At 23.0% G+C, this 26,071-nt stretch overlaps 8 protein-coding genes across 8 annotated transcripts; 4 read left to right on the top strand and 4 right to left on the bottom strand. All coding sequences in view use genetic code 6, as the record gives it.

Moving 5' to 3' along the window:
- Positions 1-3,455: 3,455 nt before the first annotated feature.
- On the top strand, positions 3,456-4,175 carry TTHERM_00723120 (von willebrand factor type A domain protein; the record flags this gene model as incomplete). The annotated part of the gene is made up of 1 exon (XM_001031790.2): positions 3,456-4,175. The coding sequence occupies one exon, from the start codon at positions 3,456-3,458 to the stop codon at positions 4,173-4,175; it is 720 nt and encodes a 239-aa protein (XP_001031790.2).
- Positions 4,176-4,942: 767 nt separating this feature from the next.
- On the bottom strand, positions 4,943-7,509 carry TTHERM_00723110 (endomembrane protein; the record flags this gene model as incomplete). The annotated part of the gene is made up of 10 exons (XM_001031789.3): positions 4,943-5,186; positions 5,261-5,410; positions 5,458-5,777; positions 5,832-5,866; positions 5,929-6,163; positions 6,255-6,680; positions 6,868-6,928; positions 7,024-7,127; positions 7,180-7,359; positions 7,426-7,509. 10 exons carry the CDS (start codon positions 7,507-7,509, stop codon positions 4,943-4,945), a joined length of 1,839 nt encoding a protein of 612 aa, XP_001031789.3.
- Positions 7,510-8,385: 876 nt separating this feature from the next.
- TTHERM_00723100 (hypothetical protein) lies at positions 8,386-10,299 on the bottom strand (the record flags this gene model as incomplete). Its single annotated transcript, XM_001031788.3, has 1 exon — positions 8,386-10,299. One exon carries the CDS (start codon positions 10,297-10,299, stop codon positions 8,386-8,388), a length of 1,914 nt encoding a protein of 637 aa, XP_001031788.1.
- Positions 10,300-10,563: 264 nt separating this feature from the next.
- TTHERM_00723090 (Ab-hydrolase associated lipase region protein) lies at positions 10,564-12,780 on the bottom strand. Its single transcript, XM_001031787.3, has 4 exons — positions 12,420-12,780; positions 11,790-12,319; positions 11,155-11,426; positions 10,564-11,076 (listed from the first exon to the last, which is right to left on the bottom strand). The coding sequence occupies exons 1-4, from the start codon at positions 12,640-12,642 to the stop codon at positions 10,749-10,751; spliced, it is 1,353 nt and encodes a 450-aa protein (XP_001031787.1). The 5' UTR covers positions 12,643-12,780; the 3' UTR covers positions 10,564-10,748.
- Positions 12,781-15,199: 2,419 nt separating this feature from the next.
- Positions 15,200-18,853, top strand: TTHERM_00723080 (hypothetical protein; the record flags this gene model as incomplete). The annotated part of the gene is made up of 1 exon (XM_001031786.2): positions 15,200-18,853. One exon carries the CDS (start codon positions 15,200-15,202, stop codon positions 18,851-18,853), a length of 3,654 nt encoding a protein of 1,217 aa, XP_001031786.2.
- A 514-nt stretch (positions 18,854-19,367) lies between these two features.
- On the bottom strand, positions 19,368-20,876 carry TTHERM_00723070 (tetratricopeptide repeat protein; the record flags this gene model as incomplete). The annotated part of the gene is made up of 1 exon (XM_001031785.2): positions 19,368-20,876. The coding sequence occupies one exon, from the start codon at positions 20,874-20,876 to the stop codon at positions 19,368-19,370; it is 1,509 nt and encodes a 502-aa protein (XP_001031785.2).
- Positions 20,877-21,828: 952 nt separating this feature from the next.
- TTHERM_000723053 (DHHC zinc finger protein, putative) lies at positions 21,829-24,034 on the top strand (the record flags this gene model as incomplete). Its single annotated transcript, XM_012800327.1, has 2 exons — positions 21,829-23,898; positions 23,957-24,034. The coding sequence occupies 2 exons, from the start codon at positions 21,829-21,831 to the stop codon at positions 24,032-24,034; spliced, it is 2,148 nt and encodes a 715-aa protein (XP_012655781.1).
- Positions 24,035-25,180: 1,146 nt separating this feature from the next.
- TTHERM_000723051 (transmembrane protein, putative) lies at positions 25,181-25,882 on the top strand (the record flags this gene model as incomplete). Its single annotated transcript, XM_012800326.1, has 1 exon — positions 25,181-25,882. One exon carries the CDS (start codon positions 25,181-25,183, stop codon positions 25,880-25,882), a length of 702 nt encoding a protein of 233 aa, XP_012655780.1.
- Positions 25,883-26,071: the final 189 nt, after the last annotated feature.

The following is a 26,071-nucleotide window of genomic DNA, read 5'->3' as shown; positions in this document are numbered from 1 at the left end:
TTTTAACAGATAAAAAAATAAAATAATTGATGATATATAAATTTTTAAAAATTGTAAATATTTTCAAAAAAATATTATTGAAAAAATATAATCAATTTTATTATTAAATTATTAATTAATTATAACTTAGTTTTTGAAAGTGAAAGTTAGGATTTTATATTGTTAAAAAACTCATCTTAATTTTAAATTTCTTACTATGAAAATACAAAGAAAGTAATTAACTCGCTCTTGTATTTATTGTAAACACTTTTATAAAATGTTTAAGAGTGAGTGTATTTATAACTCAATTTAAATTTAATTATAAATAATATATGTAAAATATATGTATTGCTGCATATGATTGTTAATCATTAATTTTATGAAAAAAATTTTAATTAAAAAACCAAACAATTTAAATCAAAATATAGAAAATTCAAATTGACATTTTTTGATGTATGATAAAAGAAAAATGCTTTTTTACAGATATGAAAATTAAATAATTTATTTCTTTTACAAAATATTCTTATGATATTCAAAGCTTGATTGACTATTTCAACCAACACTCATTTTATTTAAAATTTTTTAATTTTAAGAAAAAATCTCTTTAAAAATAATTTACAAATTAGACATTATTTACCTTTTTTTTCAGCTTTAATCTATTATTTTATTTTTTCAAATACTTTTTAAAGGTTTTTTGATTAATCATTTTGGAAGATGTTATTTCTTATTATTTTTAATAAAATAATTCATAATCAATAATGCTTTCTAATATACAATACTTAATTATTAAATTGCTGTGGCGATAAAAATTAGATTTATACTTTTAAATTAAAATTTCTTTTACAACAATAAATAATTGTATTTTTTCAAATTATAATAAAAATTTGATTTTTTAATTATATATCATTTGATATAAACAAGTTGACTACTCATTCATTTGGTTCAAATTATTAGTTTAGAACAAAAAATCAAATAATATCATTTAAAATAATTTATTTTTAATAATTAGTAGGATTTAATTTTTAGACAGTTTTTTGTTTGGTAGAGAGTTAGTTATTATTTTTATTAACTTTATTTTTTCTGCTTTTATGACAAATTTTTTAATAAAGTTTTTTTATCTTTTCTCATATTTAAAAATGTTAAGTTTTAAATTATAATTATATTGTAATTTTAAAATCAATATATTTTTATATAAAATAATTTACTTTTTATATTTAAAAACTAAGAGGTATTAATACAAATAAAATCTTTGTTGAGAAATGAATAATTTAATCTATGTTAAATTAAATTAAAAGTAGTTAGCTTACATTTTTAAATTATTTTTTTTAGGGGTATTGAGTTAGCTGTAATTTTTATTATATTATTCATTTCTTTTGTGTTTTGAGAGAAATTTTTTAAGAATGTTCATCTTTATTTCTCTTTTTTAAAATATTACGTAAAAAAATTAATAATTGTAAGAATATTGTGTGTATCAATTTGAATCTATAGTAAGGGAGATTTAAATTTTTAAATATTATTTTTAAGAAAGAAAAAGCTTTCTTTTAAATTTTTACCATTTACTTCAATATTAGTTTTTAAAAAGCTTTAACAACTCATCCTATGTTTGAGGAATTTTAAATCAATATTAAGATATTTTATATTTAATCAAAAAGTGCTATTAAACATAAATTAAATCTTTATTTAAAAAAATAATTTAGTCTATTTTAAATCAATTAAAAAGTAGTTGGTATACATTTATAGACTGCTTTTTTTTAGGGGGAATAGTGATTAGCTATTATTTTATTAAAACATTCATGTTTTTCTGATTTTTAGTGTAATTTTTTAAGAATGCTCATCATTTTTCCCATTATAAAAAATATTACGTAAAAAAAATAATAATGATAATAAAATCGTGCATATTAATTTAAGTCTATTGTCAGGGAGATTCAAAATGTTAATAATCTTTTTAAGATAAAAAAAGCTTTCATAAAATTTTTACCATTTAATTCAATTGTATTTTTTAAAAAAATTTCCAACTCATCGTATGTTTGCCGAATTTTAAATTAATATTAAAATATTTATACAAAATAATTAACCAATTTTATATGTTATCAAAAAGTATTATTGTGTATAAAAATATCTTTAATGTTTCTGTTTTTAAGTGTAATTATTTTTAAGAGTGTTCTGAATACCTTTTTGCACTTTTTAAAAATATCACGTAAAAAAAAAAAAATTAGAATTATATTTTACGTATTTAATTTTAATCTATTGTAAGGTAAATTCAAAATATTAATAATTATTTCTAAGATAGAATAAAACTTTCTTTTAAATTTTTACCATTAAATTGAATTATAGTTTTTAAAAAGCTTTACCAACTCATCCTATGTTTGAGGAATTTTAAATTAATATTAAAATTTTAAACAAATTAATAAACCAATTTTATATTTAGTCAAAAAGTGTTATTAAGTACAAATTTAACCTTTAATATATTTTAAATCAGATAAAAAGTAGATGGTTTACATTTTTAAACTTTTTTTTGGGTAGTAAGCTTGCTATTATTTTTATTATATCATTCATGTTTCTTTTTTTGAGTGTAATTTTTTTAAGAGTCTTTATCTTTTTTCTCTTTTTAAAATATCACGTAAAAAAATAAATAATTATAATTATAGTTTACGTATTTAATTTTAATCTATTGTAAGGGAGTTTTCAAACATAAACAATTATTTCTAAAACATAAAAAGATTTGTTTTAAATAATTATCATTTACTTGTATTATAATTTTTTAAAAGCTTTACCAACTCATCCTATGTTTTAGGAATTTTAAATTAATAAAAACAAAATAATTAATCGATATTATATTTAATCAAAAAGTATTATTAATTATAAATTGAATCTTTATTTAAAAAAATAATTTAATCTATTTTAAATCGATTAAAAAGTAATTTGTATATATTTTTGTGGGTAATGATTAGCTATTATTTTAATTATTTCATTCATTATTTTTTCAGTTTTTGAGTATAATTTTTTAAGAGTGTTCATAACTTTTCTGTTTTTAAAAAATATTATGTAAAAAAAGTAAATATTAAAATTATATTTTATATAAACTTTTAATCTATTGTAAGGTAAATTCAAAGTATTAACAATTTTTCCTAAGACATAATAAAGCTTTCTTTTAAATATTTTTCATTTAATTCAATTATAGCTTTTAGAAAGCTTTTCCAAGTTGTCATTTGTATGGGGAATTTTAAATTAATATTAAAATTTGTATACAAAATAATTAACCGATTTTATATTTTTTCACATAAAGTTATTAAATATAATTTAAGTCTTTATTTAAAAAATAATTTAGTCTATTTTAAATCATATAAAAAGAGAAATAAGTTCGCCTATTTAAATTTAGAATACTTCGATGAAGTATTTTATAATAATTAGCAAACAATTGATAACAAACTCTAAAAATAGTAAAATAAAAAAAAATAACACTTCTTACAAAGATAATGTTGAATTCATTTAAGTCAAGATATGGACTTTTTAATAACCATAATAACCTTACAGCATCCTTATCCAAAGTTAACCCTAATGGGAGTACCCGCCTTAGAGACTCAATTACTGGAGGAATTGCTACTATTTTAAAAATGAATGGAGATCTAATAACCAACTACGGAGTTACAGATAGGCACTTTTTACATATTATAATTACAGATGGAGAGGATACTAGTTCTAAAAATTCACTTGAAGATTTAGGTTAATTGATGCGAGTGTTAGGGTAAAAAATCCCAAAATAAATGATTTCAAATCATTTTATAGGGATAGATATGAATAGGAATTCAAAAGAGGCTGCTGAATTACTTGCTCTTTCGATTTTAGGAGGGGATACTTCTTATTTTCATTTAGCTTCAAGTTAGAGTATAAAAGAAATTTTCAACAGAATTCAAGCTTAATGTGGAATAATAACTTAATTTAACTTATAAGCTCTCTTAACAAATAATGCAGGTTTTTTAAGATATTAGGAGAGATAGAGAGGGTTTATAAATTTATCTGTAAAAAAATTTATCGTAATATTTAATTTAGACATATCCGGTTCTATGAGTGGACCAAGGTGGAACTAGTTGCGTACATGCATTAGTCAATTTACTCAAAGACTAACATAATAAGATCTTATCGCTGTAATATTATTTAATGATAAAATTACACCTCTTTAACCTATGTATGCATGATAAATAACCAGCAAAGTTAAAGAAATAATAAAAATCTTTGTGATGTGAAGATTGTTAAATTTTTTTAATAAAGTATTATTTAGTGGAAATTAAAATTAATAAATCTCTATAAATATTCATTTTGTTTTTGTTATTTTTTTTATTAAAATTTTCACTTAATAAATAAAATTAAAATTTTTTTATTTTATTTTATGATTTAAAAAAATTAAATATTTTAAAGACCTTAACTTTTCTTATGCTTACTTTTTCGTTTTTTATTTTTTCTTCTTATAAACCAAATAATTAATTATTAAAATTTGATAAAATAAAAGAAGCTTTACACTGACAAAATTAATAAAAATTATGTTAAATATCTCAATTTGTAGCAACACTATTGGTTATATTTTGTTTTAACTATTAGCAATATTTATTTATAGTAACTGCTTAGAAAAAATAATAATTCTAACTTTATATTAACAATTTTTGTTTCATTTTTTTACATTGTTAAAAACATTTTTTTTAAATTTATTCATAATTTATTTTTGAGATAATAATTTTGAAATTTAATTATTATTCTTGATATTAAAGGAATTTTGTTTGTTGAATTTGATTTAATGATAATCAAAAGAAAGTTGATAAAAGTTTTAGAAAATGAATTAATAATTTAAAAAGAAAAGAGTATTATAAACAAAATAATATATAAAAAATTGTAAATAAAAATAATTTTAAAATTACAAAAAATTTATTATTAAGTTCAGTAATTTATAAAAATTATAATTAAAAATCAATCAATCAGCCTTGATTTGAGAATATATGAATTTGACAAAAGTGTAAGAAGCTATAAACCCAACAGAACCACAAATAAGGAACATACCAAAGCTTGCCATACCCATAATACCAAAGTACATGATAGTTGAAGATACTTAAGTAATTTGTAAATAGAAAAGCCAATAAAAGAATCCATAGGCAAATACATAGACCCCACAAAAACCAGAACTATAAAATGCATTCCACCACCATTTATGATTACCACTTTTAAAAATATATATTAATTTAATATGATATATATCTGAAAAATTAATAAGTAAATAAATAAATAAAAATACTTATTTAATTAGAGATAAGTAAGGAGGATAGATATTTCAGCGCATGTAATAACGAGTAAAATTAAGGCTAGAAGAATGAAACCGAAGAGATGATAGAATGAGTGTGTCCAAACAGAGTTCATAATATATTATAGTTCCATCAAGATTGTTCTAAATTTTAATTTTAATTTAAAAAAGAAAAATAATTTTTAAATTACCCGAAAGGAAGAATTCCACCTAAAACACATAAGAAATGTCTGCTCAAAAATTTAGGTTGAGGGGGAATAAATTAGGGTACAGGATTGACAGTGCAGCCTCCTTCCATTTTAGGTCTTTTAAATCCTATAACTGATCCAAGGAATGTTAGAGGAATTTAAACAGCAAACCAAATAAAGAATAACTTAAAGATTGTTCCAAAGCCATAAGCATTTGTGGAATCTTCGATCAAATAACTGAATTCGATTTCAAAGAAAATAAGTGTTCCTAATCCTGGAAGTAAGACTGAAGTTAACAAGGTAGATCTAATCCAATAAACACCCTTTTACAATAAAAATAGAATTAAAAATGCCATATAAAATAATTATTTTTTTACACTCATCATCTTGTAATATCTTGCACTGTAGTAGCCTGTATTTAAAAAATAAAAATTTAAGTTGAGCTTTTTATTGTTTAATTTAATAAAAATATACCTGAAATAAGTCCAGTAATAACATACAGAATGATTAAAGCTTCCAAGAATTTTTCAGTTCTGTATTACTCTGCTAAATAGTAAAGAGCAATAAAGAAAACTGTTAAAATTAGCATAATTGCTAATTATAAGCCAACTCCAACCATTGAGGCTAAAACGATTGGGTTACCAGGAGGTCTAAAGACATCAGATTTTAACTATTTCCAACCCATATCATCTTCATCACTCTGATTAACCTTTATAAATAAATATAATATTTTCGTAAGTAAGTATATTATAACTGAAAATTTATAATCCTTTGAAAAAGAAAATAAAAATAATTTTTACTTTTTCATAATTGGCAAAGTCCTTGTTAAGAATACGCTTGAGGATAAAGTAAATTAGAGCTGAGAGAGAGACATTTACACCAAAAGAGCAGAGAATGTTATTCCAATGAACAGTTTCTCCTTCTTATTATTTATACCTGTCCCATCTTGAAGCTTAAGTTTTTAATTCATTTTTAACATAAAGAACTTCATATGTAAAGTGAATAGGCATATCTTCTGCCAAATTTTAATCTCTAGACTCAATAGATTCAATAAGATTTTCAGATTCTAGTCCGCATGAAGGGAAAGTCTGATTACTTGAAGTGTTTAATAAGTATCCACTTACACCTTATGTAAGATTGAAGCCAACAATATTGTTATTATTATATTCAACTACAAACTTGAAGTGATTGTATATCTCATACCTATAAGAGCCACCAATTGTAATCTTTTTTTTTAAATTTGAATTAAAGCATGTTATTGATTGAATTCATATATTAATATTTATTTTTTGTATTTTTAAAACCAAAATCCATCAATATTCTAAGCAATAATTGCTTTTATTTAATATTTAGTCTTTTTATCAATCTAACACCTATGATTCAACTTTTAAAATATTTAAAATAAATAATCACCTTTTCTCCTACTGGAATTGAATTCTAATTTTCTACTATAGCAGGCAGATTGTCTATGATCCTGTTTAATATTAATGAAAATTTAATTATTATTTGTTGACATTTAAGTGCATTTTAAGTAAAAAAGAGTTAACTTAAATAAAAAGAATATTTTACAGATCATAGGTATAAGCGTTATCAATCAAGTATTAAAACTTTTTGACATCTGAGCGTTTAAATTTTCCTTCTCCGAACTTTGTGCATTTTTGATCCTTCAAAAACTTTATAAATTTTTAAAAATGCTACTTATTAACTTTCAAAGAAATTAATTACTTTGAATTCAATAGTTGGAAGTAGCAATTTTTTCTAACCTAAAAGCTGCTCTGTTAAACTTTAATCTTATTCTTATGTCTAAAAAAAGCGATAATAATCTTCAAAAGCATATGGAATCATGCTTTATAAAGATTCTAATTGTAATGCATAAACTTGTATTTCCTAATTTTCCTTGTATTGCTTTAAAAGAAGCAATATTAAAATATGTGATATAGATACTTAATATAATAAATGCTTATAGTTTACTTAACTAGAAACTCCTGGTATTGAATAACATGTAACAGCTGTAGTCGCTATTGCTAATGCTAATAGAAATTTGAACAATTTCATTTTTTCAAGAATCTTTTTAATTAAGATATTTATTTATATGAAAAATTAATTTTTATCAATCAATTTAATCTGATATTAAAATAAATTAGCAATATTTATAGATATTATCAATCAATCAATACTGATGATTTTTACAAATACTTTCATTTAAATTTGATTGAATGCTCTCTATTTTATAAAGAAAGATTTTCTTCTCTTTTATTCTTTCCAAATATATCAAATGATAAAATATAAATATAAACTAATCAATTAAAGAAACGTGTTGAATATTCATTCTGTCTGTCAATAGATCTATCAGAAAAAGAAATAATTTAAATTAGGAGAACTTATATTTTATAAAATATTTTTGTATTGATACATTAAATTTCAAATATAATAAATAAATACTAATTAAATTTAGTTACATTTTTTATATTCGAAGTATTTTAGCTTAAAATTTACAAGTGTAAAATATGTTAAAATGTTGACTTACTTTTTATTTTATTTTGGAAATAAAAAACAATTTTATTTGTTTTTACATTCGAGTAATTAATAAATAAAATAAAGCAACAAATTTAAGAATAATAATAATTTAGTATTATCAAAAAAAAAAAATTTATTTGTTTCGTTAGACAGTATATTAAAATCATTTGCTCAGAATATTTTAATAATCCAAAATCCTAAATTTATAAAACAATCCAAAAACCAAAATAATTATTCAAATGTTAATGTAAATCATAGTAAAAAACTCAAATTCAAAGGAAATATATAAAGATTTATTTAGTTAATATAATTAAGAAAGTTTTTAATAAATTATATAATTTTATAGTATGTTAAAGTATTTTATTAACAAGCAACTTTTATTAGATTAGTTAATTAATATTTAAATATTTTATTTCATAGCTCTTACAGCCCATATTTTGATTTTACAGATTTAATTACATCCTCATTATCTATATTTAATACATAGTTGTAAAAAATTTAAGTGTTTTCTGGAAGACTCATTGTCGAAAAAACAAATAAAAAGCCTTGCTACACTATAACTTCAATGTTTCTGTTAGAAATTGAATGATTTACAAATGAGAAAATTGGCCATAATCCTTCTTCTTCTTTAGTTTACTCAGATTAATATAGCTTAGGATAAATTGTATGAGAAGAGCTATTAACTATATTCCATAGGTCCTCATCTGTAATTTAAGGAACACAGCCTTACTTTTATAAGTCATAATTATCATTGCTATACAAAGAAACCTCTGGAAATGTAAAATTGGTCATTCCATCTTAGTACAAATGCCTTAGTCTAGCTCTTAGTAAATTATTTGAAAGCATATCTTTTAAAGTTTCAAACATTGTTTTGACATTATTTCTTTAATTAGGCTTATATGTCAGATCTCTTTCTGCCCAAAGTAACTGCCTTTTGTTCACTTTTTTAGTTAAAAAAATTCCTCTGCCTATATCTTAAACCCTATCATCTCTCCCTAACTGAATTGTAGCCTTTCTTATTTCTATTGGGCCATAGTAGTTCTAAATAAGTTAATGAAAATTTTTTTTTTATTTCATTAATTCAACTATTTTATCGAAGTTTTTCCCTTCATTTTTAAAGTCTAAGATAAGATTTGTTTAAGCTATTATATGCTTTAATTTATTTTACTATCTATTATCTAATGTTTACCATTCTTTTTATACTTCATCGAATTTTCTAAAATTAAATAGGATTTGAATGATTTCTTCCTTGTATTAGTCCATAATTAATCCCTCATTCTAAGCTTTTTGATAATAACTAAGAGCTTCTTAATGAAGCCCTCTTTTCATATTGCATAAAAATAAACTTTTATTAATTTCTTGCTTGGTCTAATTACTTAAATTTGATAAAACCATATTAATATTATTAAATATATTGCAGAACTTATCTACTTCGTCGTAATAACAAGCTTTAGTTAAAATTTAAATTAAATCTACAATATTTTTTTCAGACCAGATAGCTTTTCTCGTTTTCAAGTATTTTTACACAAATATTTTTCTCTTTTCCTATTGAAGCTAGTTCATAGGTTTATTTAGTATCTATTTATCCAAGAACTAATCCAAATCGATACCAGACTTAATAAAAAATATTTAATTACATTTAACCGCAAGAGTAGCATACGCTTAACGATCAAGTGACTTTTCAGGGTTAATCAAACCAATTATATCACCTGGTTCAACATTTAAAAGAGCAGATATTCTTTTATTAATATCTTGCTCTGTCCAACCAGATATAAATTCTTTTTTTTAATCAGAAATATCTTATCCATAGACGTTTATTTGTAATTATTCTTTGAATTAGTTTTGTGCCAAAAAATTTACTTCTTTCTTAAGTAACTATGACTTCTCAACTACAAGAGCCCAAATAAAATTATCTTGTTAAGGTATAAATCCTTGAGTTAGAATATCTGCAACTTTTTTCTCTTCAATTAAATTGCAATTTTCAAAGTATGGATTCTCTATGATCATTTTATAATATTCATCATTATAAACTTCAACATTTTCTTAACTTCTATTTCTGTTTAAAAATTTGTTTTATTTTTTACTTTCATAAGCCTCTTCAGGTTTAAAATAACTGTTGTTATGTATTAAAAGTTGCTCTAACGGTTTCAATCTACCTCCTGTCTTAAAGGCTTTCAAAATAATATAAAAATCTTGGGGTTTCTAAGTTTTGATTTCCATTAAATATTATGCATATTATTCAGGAACATGATTTTCTTTTAATTAGCAATAAAATTCATTTCCTAAAGGCTTTTAGCCAAAATGTATCATCATTTAAGAGGCATCCATCTAAAAGGATTATTCAATATAACTTAATAGTTAAATTTTATTTTAAAAATGTTGTTTCATTTTCTTTAAAAATTCTTCCTTAATAAATTAAAACAAATAATAATTTTTTTCACTATAACTAAAGTTATTAACTTTTCAAACTTCGAATAATAAGCAAATTATTTATAATTTTTTCTTAGCTATAATATTCTAACACACAATATAAATATATTAAATTCACAACATAAAAATGCTAATTCATTCATTGATTATTATTGAAAGTAAATTTATAAAAATGTGATGTTGATATGAGAAATTTAGCTATGGAATACTTTAAATGGATATTTTAATACAGAATTAATGTATAGATAATAAGGTTAATGTATATGAAGATATAGAGAAGGAAATTATAATTTATATTTTATTTTAATATTGATAAATAAATAGAATAATAATTTAACATTTTTTTTTCATGTTGTTTGGTGAGCTTTTAATATTTTTATTATTTAGGGGTAAAGTACAGTGTTAGCATCAGTTCCCCATACATAGTCAAGATGGGCATAGTCATTTAGCGTATATATCTTGGAAGAATCAGGATTAACTAGTTATAGTAAGCGATCAGTATCTATTTTATTTCCAACAATATCTGAAGTACCAATAAACAAGTGTTGAGGAATTGTTATCTTTTTAAGATTCTCTGTATTATAGCAAGGAGGTTTTGTTTATCCATATACCTTCATATTCTTTTAAGCTCCAAAATCAAACTTTTTAAACTCTCCAGATTTCATGAATTGTTCCCTAATGATTAAAATTAAATTTTAGAATATTCAATATTAAATAAATTTATTATTTCAAATATAAGAGTAAGTAAATTACCATTATAAAATATTTCTAACTGAAGCACCACCAGGTTCGTGTGTTACAATAACTGAAATTTTGTCACGAGGAATTTTATTTTCAACAGGGAAGCCGCAAAGTAAATTCATAACTTTAAATAGACCGATATCATATAAAAATGGTAAATAGTGGCACAGTGCTCCAACTCTTCTAGAAATGGATTTAGGTAGCACTAAGAAGTTTCTGTATCCCAATTTATCTAAAAGTTGATAGAAACCACATCCAAACATTTTCTTTACGAAATTGCTTGCCTATTCATAAAAAAATAAATATTAATTTAATATTTTCTCAATAAATATAGTTTAATGTAATGAATTAATGCTTGCTATTATTAATTATATCATATTTCATTTGATTAAAAGTATTATTTCTTATTAAAAATGACTCTCTCTAATTAATTCAATTTTAAATTCTTTTAAAAAAGAATTTTAGCTGTATTAAAGTTCATAATAAAATTTAATATAAATTGATTAATTTTATTTTAATAGTAATTAATTATATTTAGTTTTTTATTGCTCTAAATTTTGCTTTTTCTAAAGCAAGCAAAGTATTCATTTTGTATTAATATTTTTTTTTATTAAGATGTTCAAAAATGTTGAGAAATAAATAATTACCAAGTTTTAAATATAAATAGCTGGACCGAGAGCAATGAAAGCTTTAATTTTTTCTTAGAATTAAGGATCTTCCATTAATTTTGCAAACATTTAAGTAGAGCCTTAAGAGTGGCCTACATAAAACACTTTTGAGTGGCTTGTAGTGTCTAAAACATATTAGACATTAGCTTTAACGTCATATTTTGCTAGCTCATCAAAGCCATAGTTCCAATAATGAGGATTTGATTTAATATGTTTGAAGTACTTATGACCTAAGGAGTATCTATTACCGCGGTTATTCATGCACCAAACGTCATAGCCCTAGTCTGCCAAAATATAAGGCAAGCACATCTATCTTTCTTTATTAACAAACCAAGAAAAACTGCAATCTAAAAGTCCATGCATCAAAATGACGGGAGCTTTGCTGCGAGCTTCTTAAGATTTCTTCTTATCTGAAGAAAGAATACGCCAGGCTGTTAAATAGTAACCATCTTCAGTGAGAATTTTATGAGTTTCAATGTTGTATTCAATGTGACTCATAATTAAATCCTCTATAAAATAGAAAAATAGTTTGATTAAATTCCAAAAAAATTTTTGAGTCGCTAATTTGAAGCTGCGAACTCGTTAAAAAATATGTATTAAGTTATATACCTGCTTTAGCATAAACATCAGGATTGATTTAAGGTAAAAATCTCATCAAAGATTTTCTCAAGTGTTTTAATTGAGGGATTGCTGTGAAAAGGTGTAGAATTATTCTTAAGATATAAAGAAGAGTGGACATGAGGAAACACTGGATGAAAACTGCAAAATGAATAAAATATAGTAGAGATATCCTAAGCGCCTCTTTAAATTATGCTAGAATAGGGTCACTCATAATATTTTAGTTGCTTATAATATGTTTGAGGATAGCTTTTTGATTGATTAATAGCTTGTTTGTTGGATGCTAGTTATTTTCAAATTTTTGCTCTTACTTTAATCCAATACTTTTTTTAAGATATAGTTTTAATTAAAATTTATTATAATATTATTAATTGTTGGATGTTTGAAATATATAGCTTCAATCTAGGAAAAATAAAATAGAAGAAAATTCAAACTAAATAATGCATAACATATATTTTTAATAATATTCTTTATTTTTATTTCAATAGAGAAAGTACTATTTTCCTCCTGTAGTAATAATATTTAAAACTCAACATAATATTATTTAAATCAATAACTTATATCAAAAAACCCTTTTTCTTTTATTTATAATTATAGCGTCATATTGTATGTCACCTCAGATTGTGGATTATCCCACTTTCTCAATAAAATTTTAATAATATTTAATTTTGTAAGCTTCAAGCACACTTTGATTGACTTATGAATTGACAAAGAATTAAATTTGATTGATTGATTGGCAGCTCTAATTTTAGCAAAATAAATTTAATTAAATATTTCATATTGAATACAATAAACAAGATTAATTTGTCAACAAATGTAAGTTATTATTGATTAAGTAATAATACTTTTAATTTAGCTTAAATTTGGCCCATTGCATACAATTAGCGCTGAGGTTAAATTTAAGTTAAATCTATGATATTTAATTGTTGATACAACGTATTGAATTATTCTATCAATTTGCAATAGACAGTATCTTTTTATTATAGACTACTATTATTATTTGTATTTAACATTTAATATAATTACCTATTTTTGATAAAAAAAAAGGATAGAAAAATAACCTGCAATTTTAAATTTAATTTCATCAGAATTCCTAAAAATTACTCCAAAAAAATAAATAAATGATTTTATTAATTTTATTTTATAAATATATCTTTTATAAATAAGGGTGCGCATTGCTAATTTATTAAATTACAAAGGAAAAAATTAAATTAATATGGTATTTTTAGAAAATTGGTAAATTTAAAAATAAAACAGTTTTTTATTTTGAAATAAAATAAAGCAAAATATTTAATAAAAATTAATAATCTAGTTTAAGATTTATTTTAAAATTTAAATTAAAAATAGTTTCTCTCATACTTACTAAATAACAGAATTTAATGTACATCAAATATTAATTTATTAATATATTTATCTTTCTATTTCAATTATACAAAGTCACAAACATACTCCCTTAATAAAATTCTAATTACTTTCAAACGCTAATTATATTAAAATTTACACTTTTTAAATTAAATTGGTCAGTGATAGATATATACATGGATGGATATATTCATAAGTAAATTTCTTCTTCTTTTTAAATCTAAGATAATTTATGATGTTTAAAAGATTTTGCATGATTAAAATGAATTTCAGTCACATAATTTATGAATTAAAATAAAAGCTAAAGCAAACTAAAGTTTCAATTGCGTGTATAAATCGAAAAATTATTTACAAAAACAATAAATACTTCATTTGTTATTAACTGAACAAAAAAAATGAAATGACTTTTAAAAGTATTTATCAAATTTAAATTTGGCTCTTTTTATGCACTTGATGTAAAGATTAAATATAATCAAAAAATTAAAAATGATAGAAAATAAAATAGACCAATTCTTAATGAATGGTAAACTAAATAATATATGAAAAGTTAATAAGTATATTCGATTTTAGATAAAATAAAGAAAGACCCTATCAAAATTTGAATTGATAATAGAAGATTATTTAAATATTGATTATCATTCATTACTTGTAAAGTAAATTATGTTTAATAAATTTGTTTTTATGGTAATATTGCTAGGGAAGTTAACTTTATAAAATTCTTCAAAGCAAAGTAAATATACAAACCAAATGCAGTTATAATCGAATGGAAATGATAAAACATTTTATTGAAAAATGACATTTTAATTTTAATTAAAAATGAATGTTTATTTATCTTACCTGGTTATCCATTTTTATTTGTTAATTAAAACTTTTAAATCTTGGTAAGTTGAGTGATGGATTTTAATGAAACAGAAAAAAAAAAAAAAGGAATTAGTAACTACTTGATGCGCATGTGGAGTGAGTTTCTTTCTTTGAATCATTCATTCAATCTATCTATTTATCTTGATTTTAGTTGGAAGTATTGAAAAAAATTGAAATAAATCATATAATATTAATAATAAATTAATTCAATGATTTGTATATCGATAATTAATTTATTAAAAAGTAAATAGTCTTTCTTTATCAATTATTGTTTCAATTTAAATAAAATCTAAGGATCTATCTATTTTTTATAATCAGGTTAGACATTAATCTAGCTTTAGCAAATAAACAAGCAAACAAACATATTAAAATAGGAAACCCTGTCTTGTATTCAAGTAGAAATTTCTTTGAACAACTCCTTTCTAGCAAATCCAGATTATTGAACGCAAATAAGAATTCGTAAGCTATAGAAAATAAATAATAGTAGTTAATTTAGTTAGAAAGAATTTATACACAATATTTAAAAAAAAAAGAACAAATTTTTAAGGATGGGAGGCTGTAGTAGTTGTATGAGAAAACCAGTGTTAGTTTACTAAAGCATTTTGGATGAATGTTATAATATTTTATTTTAAGTAAATACATAAAACACCAAGCTAGTGTAAAAAAAACGATATAACAAGAGTTACATGGAGCCAGGCTAAAACTAAGAAAATGAAGATTTTATTTCTCATTTCGAAGAACTTACTTCGGAATCTATAAAAGCTCAAGCTACTGCTTCATATAAGGAATTTATGTCATACGATATTCCTAAGTTAGAGGGTTAAGTCAAATTATAAGCAAAAAATCTCTCTGACCATATTTAAGATACACATATTCGTCTTATTGATACTGTTAAATATCTCAAGGCGCAATTAAAAAACTTTTAAACAGATTATGGAGTGCAGTGGGTTACTCTAATGATTTTAGAAGTCTTAGTGTAAAACTTAAAGAATTATACCCAAAAGCATATTTCACTAAAACACGGCTAAGTCGAAGATTCGAATTTGGTCTCAAAATTAGACGTTTTAACAGAAAACAACGAAGCCAACAACTCAACTAAGGAAGAGAGGCAGCAAAATGCTAATGGGATTTAAAACTAGAATAATGTTTAGGATTAGATTACATTTTTTAGTGATAATTTTATTAGATTCGAAATAGATTTTATTGATATAGCATTATTTATTTTGAATGAGAAGTACAATCCTTTTTATTTTTAATCTCAAAACCAGTTCATGAAAATACTGCTTAAGTTTTCTTAGCTTCACAAAGATCCTTATACTTCTGATAAAATTTATGTATTGGTAGATTAATTAGAGACTGATTTATTTAATCTCACAAAAGAAATCATACCTACTTCTAATGAAGATCAGCTTCCTTAATGGGAAGCTATCAACAAGTAAAAGGTACAAACTTTATCTAATCTTTAGATTACTTACCAAGCAACTCTTTCTAAATTAAAAACACTGTAAAGCGTATTTGGAACAAAGTAATAGCTAAATTTCTTTTTCTTCTCTCTTCAAACTATTATTGATTTCAATAGAATTCTCCGAAATTACTCATAAAAAATAAGGCCAGATAATAATAATAATAATAACAATAATGCTGTTCCTCAATCTCCTCTTAACGGAGCCAACGATAACCTTTTATAAGCTATGAAAAGCTCTGAAAAGTCTGTGCATCTTACGATAGCAGAAATCACTAGTAATTGCCTAGGTATCTTAGCTGTTTTTTCAAGAAGAGGCTTTATGTTGAAAAATTACAATTCAGTTCTCTCTAACTTATTCTAATTCTTTGATTAAGTAAAATGGGATACCTTGCTACTAATTGAAAACATCATAAATGAAACCATTTCTGTGTCAAGGGTTGAATCAGTATAGTTGAATTATAAAGTCTTTTTGATGGAACAGCTGATTGAATATCTCTCTCTTAGCAAGCAGCTTTCAGGTTTGCCTTCTCTATATTTTAATAACAATTTTAAGCAAGTGAATGTCTTTGGCAACTAAGCTCATGCATAAAGCTAAAATGAAATTTCTTTAGGAATAGGAGGGGCAGATAATAATGTACCGTAATCGTAAAAAAATAGCAAAATTCAGTAAAACTCAGCCCAAAAAGAATAAAATAAAGATAAGGATGAAATCATACCATAAGGACTACTTAAATTAGAAAACTTTGCAGACCCAAAAGTTAAAATTCGCGCCTTTAAAATATTTAACATGCTCACTTCTTAGAAAGATAAAGAAATTCCTCTGTTGATGCATTCCACAAATAAAATTGTTAGATGTTATTTAGACAACTTGAAAGAATACAATGAACTTTTTGAAGTTAAAAGAGCTATCTAATAAAGTTTTGTGCACTATACTCTACAATTAGCTCCTGATTCAAGTGCATTACTCTCTTTATTGACAGCCCTTTCGAATGAAATATGTGAATATATGTCTTCTTCTAGCTACTCAAAGGGTATGCAACAAGGATCTCACACTCCTCTCCAATCTCCAAATACAAATGGTATTAATAATTAAATGTATATGATCAAATCCCCATCTGAACACTCTAACTCCATAAATTTAATTAACCAGTACTACGGTAATGATCAAACAAAATATATCATTGAAGGACTCAACTTGATGCTTCTTGCTTTAGACTGTAGTAGCTATTTTACTTCTTCTCCAATGATCACAGACGAAGTCATAATCAATTTGATTTTCATTTGCAATCAAAAATATGTTTCTTTAATGGTTTATGAGGTTACTTGCAAATTGATATTACTCAAAATGAAACCTATAACTGAAAGCGCCTCCAATTATAATTTATAATCACTCAATCATCAAATAACACTCCCCCAGTAAAATATGAGGAGTTAAACTGATAATGTTGGATACAGTATAAGCAACGGTAATAGTCAAAATAATTAACTTAATTCCATTTCATAGATGTTTTAATAAATTTCTTAGAACTCTCTGTTACATATTTTCCATTAAACGATAAAATGTGTATTTAACTTAAATATGTAGCAAGACATAAATTCTATTAATACTGCTGTAGTTATTTTCTAATATACATTTTTAATTATTTAAGAGATCACTAAAAGAAATAATGTTTTCTAAATAAGAGCTGTGGTTGCTTATTTAATGAAGCTTATTAAAGAGACCATAAATTATCAATCATAAAGAGATTGTATTTCTGTTAATGGTGTTGGTAATTCTAATCTGGATGCCAATTTATTTAATTCAACTAATAACTAATTTGTTCTTCAGTCCATCCAAAAGAATGGAGTAGGAAATGGTTAATAGCCTGTATAAAAACACCCTGCTTGTTTCAATATCACACAGCTTGCAATAGGCTAGATACTAAAAGTTATCGAGCTATAAATTATTAATAATACTACAAACTCATTTGCTGAAATAGAACACATAATAACTAATATTGCCTCAAAAGAGTACAATCACATTAATAAAATTTATCAAGAAATATTCACAATGCACATTGAAATATCAAATTTAAATAAAAAATTAAATTACTAAGTAGAAAACTACTCGAAAGCCTTATCTTAACAGAAAAGTTTTTCTTTAAAGTCTAATTCCCCATCAGGATAATACCAATCATAAGATGATATAATCTAAACACTTTAAGAACATAAACTTAAATTGTAAAAGTTATGCTAATAACTCTCGGAAACTCCTTATATTCATAATGAAATATTCAATAACACCTAAATCTAAGATAATATTTAGAAAACAATGAAATCCTTAGGCTTGAATCCTGAATAAGATTTCGATTAACTTACAGCTTAATTCGCTCGTAATTTTACATCAGCAGTTGGAGATATTGACTTCAATAATTATAACTTTGAAGATGAAATTTCTTTAAACAACACAGCATAAAAAAATCAAAGAAAAAGTCTTAATTATAACTATCTTCGCTTGAACACAAATGAAAGCTTAGGAGACTTAGAAAGACAAGACGATTAATTTGGAAACATTATGAATATGATCCAACCTTAAAACCCTAACATCTTAAACTATTTAAATGACAGAAACAGAGATAATAAAGAAAAATTTAATGGCAACAATGATTACTAACTAAAAGATTTAAATTAATTATAAAGTAAAAGCAATCAATAAAGTTAATTTTTAGATGCCGTTGATATATAACTCAAAGTTTGATTTATTTATAATAATAATAATAAATAATTATATGAATATCAACTTAAAATTTATAAGAATATTCAATGGATTTAATTCTTATTTAATTTAATTGTAAAATTACATAAATAATTTCTAATTTAACCCATATTCATTTTAATCTATGTATAGTTTTTATAGTCTCAATTCAAATATTTCCTCTTCCGTTTTTAAAATTTTAATTATTCTTCTTTCATCAATTAATTTTAGAATTATTTTGTTAAAGTATAGGATAATATTTATAATTAATTTACTGGTTTTGTGCTTTTTCAAAATAAAAAAAGAATAAATTTAAAAAATCATATGTACATTTCATAAAATGAATAATTTTATGAAATTTAAAGGTTCATTTTATTTGCTTTTGTTTCTGTCAAAACCTTACTTGCGATAGATAAAGATATTTTAAAAAATGCTAAAATTTAATTGAAATTAATAGAGTTGTTAAATGCTTATTTTTTAAAATTGGTATACTAATTTAAAAACATATAAAATAATATCAATCAAAATATAAATCCCAAAATTATATATTGCTTTAAAAATGCAAATTCTCAGATATGTGTCTATTATATATTATTAAACTATACAAAATTGAATTTTCTCTAGATTTTAATAAGATCATATCATAAATTAGCTTATATATAGCTATTTACTAATGAGTACTAATTGGCTTTACTAAAGTAGGATCTTGATAAATTTAATTTCCTAAAATCAAATTTTCTAAAAATTATCCATCAGTTTTTATGTTAAGATTTTATTGTTAATCAACCTCCTAATTATCTTAACTATCTTAAACTTACACTTAATTACTACTATAATCTTCTTCTACTTCATAGCCATCTTCATATTCATATTCATCATCTGAAATATCTTCGAATTCTTCGTCGATTTCAATTTATTAAAGAGATTATATAATTTTATTAACTTTTAAAGCTATATTTTCTAATAAATTAGGAGCTTGCTATCTTATTGTCTCTAAAAAATCCATAAAACATACAATTATTTTATAGGAGTAAAGAGCTTTACCAAATTTCTCAGTTTCCTTTAAAAAAACGTAAAAGGGTTCAAAAATGGAATTTTATGCAGTTGGCTCATAAATAAATCCTTTTTTTAAATGTTCGATGATTAAAAGTCTTTTATTAGGATCATTAAATCTGTGTTCATATAGAAACTGCATGTAATTTGCATGTTAAACACAACCACTTGTTTTGTTTTAAAACAAGGCAAGATAAGCTTACTCTGCTTTATCTATATCGTCCAGCTCTTCGTATACAATTGCTAAATTACAAAGGACAGTAGAGTTATAGGGGTAATTCAAGAGAGCAAGTTCCCCAAATTAAATAGATTTTTCTAGTTCATGCATTTCTAAATAACAAAAACTTATGTTATTTAAACATTCATCATTTTTTGGTTGTATTTTCAAGCCCTCTAAGTAGTATTTTATTGCTTTTTAATATTATTCTAATTCTAAATAAGTGTTTCCTAATTATGCGTACATATCCGATATCTGGTAAGCTTTATTAGCTTTTTCTATAGCTTATTTCATTAACTTTCTAGATAATTCCATGTTTTTTTTGGATTTCATTGCAACACTTTTGCAAGCTAAAAAGTAAGCATCATTTTCTTAGTTTCCTTAGTAATTTTAGACAATTTAAAGAACTTTTTTTTTAACTTCCTAAGCTTTTCCTTCATAACAGTCAAATAAGAGTGTTAAATATTCAAATGTATTTTTAAAATAAGTTGGATGTTTTTCAAATAATGCTTGGTAAATTTATTCTGATTTAAGCGGGTCATCATAAATTAATACTCTTGCTTCAATGCTAAGTATCCTAATATCTTCTCTAATTGTTTTATCTGTAATCTAATTTAAGAACTCATTGGCCTAAACATATTAGCTATCAAAAATAAAATTATCTTCAAACTCATCTACTATTTTTTTTATTCTCTCCTCTATTTCAGGATCAGCTTAAACTTATTAGGAATTGCTGCTCATTTGAAAACTATTCATTTTTGTTTGAACCTATAAAACTTTAATATTTTTTGTGAATTAATTAACAATATCTTATAAATTAATAATATCAATTTAAAAGATTTGATTATCTAAGCAAACATTTATACTTTCAAATTTTTTTTATATTAACTACCCATAAAAGCATTTGCTCAAAATATATAAAATAATTATAATCAAAACTTATTTTTAATTTTTGGCTGATTTTTAAAAACAAAAAAAGAAGAATATGTAATTCGATAGGTTTACAATAATAACTTAAAAATTATGAAATTATCTAGCATTTTACTAAAATTAAATTACAAAATAATTTTATTATTTTTTTGCTTTTGATACTTAATGGTAATGTAATAATCTATTTCAATATATTTCCAAAAGAATGTTTAATCAAAAATAAAATATATTACTTTAATTTATCAAATATATTGAGCTATCTAAATACTATTTTTTCTTTTCTCTAAATGCTAAAATTTACAATGCAAATTCAAACAATAAATGACTCTCTAATTCATTAATTTTTTTTTTTGAATTAAAATATATTTTAATCAAATAATTTATTTATTTATTTTTTCATATAAAGGTTTTTTAGATTTGGTGTCTTTTTTTTCAAATTCTCAAAGTTCTTAAAATGGAAAATCCTAATTTAATTATTTCTTAATTAATTAATTTATTATTTTTGTCTTGAAATATATATAAAACTAATCCAATTTAGAATTAAAATAAAAATTAGATTCCAAAAAAATTAATTTTGCGCTTCATATATTACTTTGAAAGGCATAAATAAATATATGAAGTGATTACAATATACCTAATAAAGGATATTTTATATTCAATTTGATAAAAATTTTAGAGTAAAAAAATGAAGCGAAATAGATAAATAAACACATTTTAAATATTGAATATTTTAAAAGTATTTTTTATATTGAACTGTTAGGAGATTGATTAAATTGATATGTGTGTTGAATATGTCTATGCTCCAAGTACATTTAGTAGATATCTTTATGACTAATAGCTTTGTATTGAATGTGAATTAGGTTACATTGTTTCAAAAAATTATAAATCATGCATTGAATTTAGATTTTAGTTGTCTCATCTTTAATATGCAAACTGCAAGAGGTTAGCGTAGGATGGCTTATGTGCAGAGGCTTTAGATGGTATTCAGTTGCTCCCAAATAACTAGTATACTATGGTCAAAGATTAAAAATTTTTGGAGAGATGTGCTATAGTAAATGAAAGTGAAACAGAATGCTTATTTCCAAGGTTTGGGTTTATTTTAGATACTATTACAAAAAATATATTCAAAGATACATTTAAAACTTTTTGTGCTTTGTTTGATTCATAATTTTAGAAATGTTAGTAGTTTTAGTAGGGATTTTATTCATATTTTTAAACTTAATAAGGAATATATTTAGGAGAAAATTTTGTCAACCCAGACTAAATTTCAATGTTTTCTCATTTAATATAATGTAAAGATAACTATATTTATATTGAAAGATATTATGACAAATTAGTAGGATGCTTTAAATAAGAATAAATACTTGAAAAAGAAAATTTTAGGTGTTCATATTCATATGCATTAAAAGATGATAAATCTAAGTGTTAAGTAATTATACCTTTTTGTTAAGAGTATTTTGAAATATAAGGAAAAGAACTATGTTCAAAATGTTTTCCTTTCTATAAGCTTCATCTTTAAAGTTGTATTAAAATGTCTGGATGCTTAATTATAAGCAGAAAGAATCCCAATCAATGTTTAAGCTGTAACATTGAAAGCATACTTATCAATGGTGAATGTATTATGTAAAATTAAAGACACCTTTTTAGTTAATAGAATCTTCACGATAAACGTTAAAAGCTTTTAAAAATCTAATAAAATCACCAAAATGACTCACAAAACTTATTTAATTATACATCTCTTGGTATAAGGATTAATTAAAATAAAATAATTTAGAATTCATATAATTAGCTATTTTTGAAGCAAAGATTAATAGAGTTTAAAAAAAAATAGTTATAAAATGAAGAGGACTTTTAAAATAATTAAATTAAAGCTTTTAGTTAACCTATTCTTTTAAAGCAGCCTTCAGAATAGTTTGATTAAACTAAAATGAATAATTAGTGCATATTCAACAATGAAAAGAAATGCATATACTGCATTGATTATGGAAGTTATTATGTTAATGAGTAAAGAAACGAATGCTCTATTAGGATACTATCTATTTACTGTGAGCATTAAGCATATAATATTGATGCTTGCTTAAGCTTGTAGTGCTAAATTAATTCAGCCATAAATTAAAATTTAATAGAAAACTTTGATTTAAAAAATGTAATGGTTTTAAATTATTTAAAACATTTATCAGAAATATTTTTAGGTTCAGAAAATATAATGACAGATACTGAAAAAGAAAAAAAAAATAAATAATATTAGTTTTATGGTATTGATTTTGGCAAGCAAGATTAAATATGTGTAAACTTTTTTTATAAGCTTGAAAAAAATGAGAAAATTTTTAATAATTATAACTATTTTGAATGTGAAAAAAATATTATAAGTAGATAAGATTTCCCTTACTTAATTTATAAATGTCTTTATAACAATTCTAACCTAGAAATCAAGGATATTTCATTTGAAAAATGTACGAAATACAATAATGAACATTCTTTTTGTTTGGAGTGTGAATAAGGATTTTATTTCAGCTCGAAAACTATGAAGTGCGAGTAAAATATTTAAAATTGCATTATCCATAGCATATAAAATACTTGTATCTTATGTTAAAGTGGTTATAATTTAGTAAAAGGATCACGTTGCGAAGCTATATGTGGAATTAGTATACCTGGGAGTGTAAATCGTTTTCATTCATTTTTTACTTATAAAAACCTTGATTCTGATTTTACAATTTGCAAAGAAACCAAAATACCTTGTAAGTAATTTATAAATGATAAATGCATAGAATGCTTTGAAGGATACTATATAGATTATTCTTCAGATAATAATTGTTTTATTGATTCATAATTTCCAGACTGTAAAATTGTAGATAAAATTAACTAAAACAACTTTTAGATAGGATAAATAAGCTATATTTATTAAGGTAAATAATGTATTTTATGTGAAAAAGGATATGTCTTATTTCAAGGATTATGCTTTTGTCAAACTTAAAAATGTATGAACTACATTTATTGTAATGAAAAAAAGTGTTTGAATAAATTTAGGAGTTAGTTTTTTGGATAATTAAATTTAGGTCATAAATAATACTTAGAAAAATATGGTAATTATTATAAAGTCCTTGATTGCTAAATCCAAGACTGCTTAGTATGCCATGAAGGTAATATTTGTTTAAAATGTAAATATGGCTTTTTTAAAGATTAAGATAATTCAGCATGCATAGCTGGCAAAAAAGAAATTCAAATTGACCAAATAGAAAAGATTAAAAATTGTCTTATTTTATCAAAAGATGAGAAAAACTGTATTTAATGTCAGCCAAATTATTTTTTGATGAATGATTTAAAATGCTATCTAAAATGTGATTCTGCCTAGTAAATTATTATTTCTGAAGAGGGTAACTATTGTTTTAATTGTCCTACTGGTTGTAAAAGTTGCTATTTGGATTATGATTATTTTATTTAATAAAAATAATTACCATGCTTATCTTGCTACCATAATTATTTTTTTTATATTGAATCGTTATAATGTAAAAGTATTTGCGTTCTTTAATAATAAAATGATGGTGAATGCATAAGTAAATGTAAGGATTTTTTATTAGGCAATATTTGTGTTAAAAAATGTCCAAAGTTTTATAAAATTGAAAATGATTAGAAACTATGTCTTGAGTCATGTGAGGGATAATATAGATATGAAGATAACCCTTAATGGTGCACATCTAAATGTGAATTAAATTATTCAATAGATGAACAGTAACTTTTGTGTAGAAAGTGCAAAATTGATAATTGTTTAAAATGCAGTAAAAATTAGCAAAATATATGCATTTAATGCCATCTAGAATATAATCTTTTTGATGGCAAATGCATTTTTAATTGTGTAAATAATCTAAGTGTTTATGATTTTAAAGATTGTGATTAAAATGTGTAAATTAAATTGTGTTTGGAGTAAAAATAAAACCAATGTATAAAATGTATTCCGAATTCAAATTATTAATTAAATATAAACGAGTGTTAATGCTTTTAACAATATCAATTATCGAGTTTACTTAATACGTGCATAAAAATATGTGATGAAAATTGCTTAATTTGTTCTAAAACTAATGAATCATGTTTAAGATGTAAACCTAATAAATATTTAATAATTGGTACATTATATGGATTTAGTTACTGTATTGATGAGTGTCCTATTGGTTATTTCCCTTCAATAAAATAAGGAAATGTCGATTACAAGGAATGTTTATAATGTCCTAATAACTGCTTTTCTTGCACAAATGAATCCAGTTGCACTGAATGCAATTATTATTTTAAAGAATACTAATGCAATAATAAATTATTTTGTAAATGCGAAAGTAAAGAATGTAAACTATAATCAGGACCATAATTGTATCTTCTTTAAAATGAATGTTGTTAGATAAAAAATTGCTTTAAGTGTGAATAAAATATTAACATTTGCTAAAAATGCAATAAGAAATATCCTTATCTTCATTTAAACACATGCTTAGAGAGTTGTCCAGAAGGAACTTATTCAAACGAAAATAATGAATGCGAATAATGTCATCCTTTGTGTGCAAATTGCACTAGTAAATCATCAAATGATTGTTTAAGCTGTACTTTATCAAGGTATATGGTTGAATCAGATCATAAATGTAGATGTGCTAATCAAAAAGTTTTCTTTTAAAATAGATGCTACCGTGATTGTCCAAGATTTACAAAAATTCAAAAAAACAATGATCGAATTTGCGAATAATACTGTCCTGATCATAATTCTTTCCCAGTTTTTGATGATGATGGAATCTTTGAGAGATGTGAGAGTCATTTCAATGGCCAAAATTCTAAATATTGTGAATAAAATTTGATAAACTTAGAGAAATATATTACTTTTCATTTTTAAAATAGTCATTCTACAAGTTATATTCAGAGTGTTAAAATGATAATTACTATTTTACAAACACCAAAGGAGTGCTATGATTTTTAGTTGAGAGTAGATCCTAAATTTTAAGAAGAATTGTTGAAACTTTAATTTAAAGATTTTAAAATTGATAAAT

The sequence above is a fragment of the Tetrahymena thermophila genome (genome assembly GCF_000189635.1).
Source record: "Tetrahymena thermophila SB210 genomic scaffold scf_8254362, whole genome shotgun sequence".
Lineage (NCBI taxonomy): Eukaryota > Ciliophora > Oligohymenophorea > Hymenostomatida > Tetrahymenidae > Tetrahymena > Tetrahymena thermophila.
Note: the sequence above shows the minus strand (reverse complement) of the source record. Positions and strands in the feature narration are given on the sequence as shown.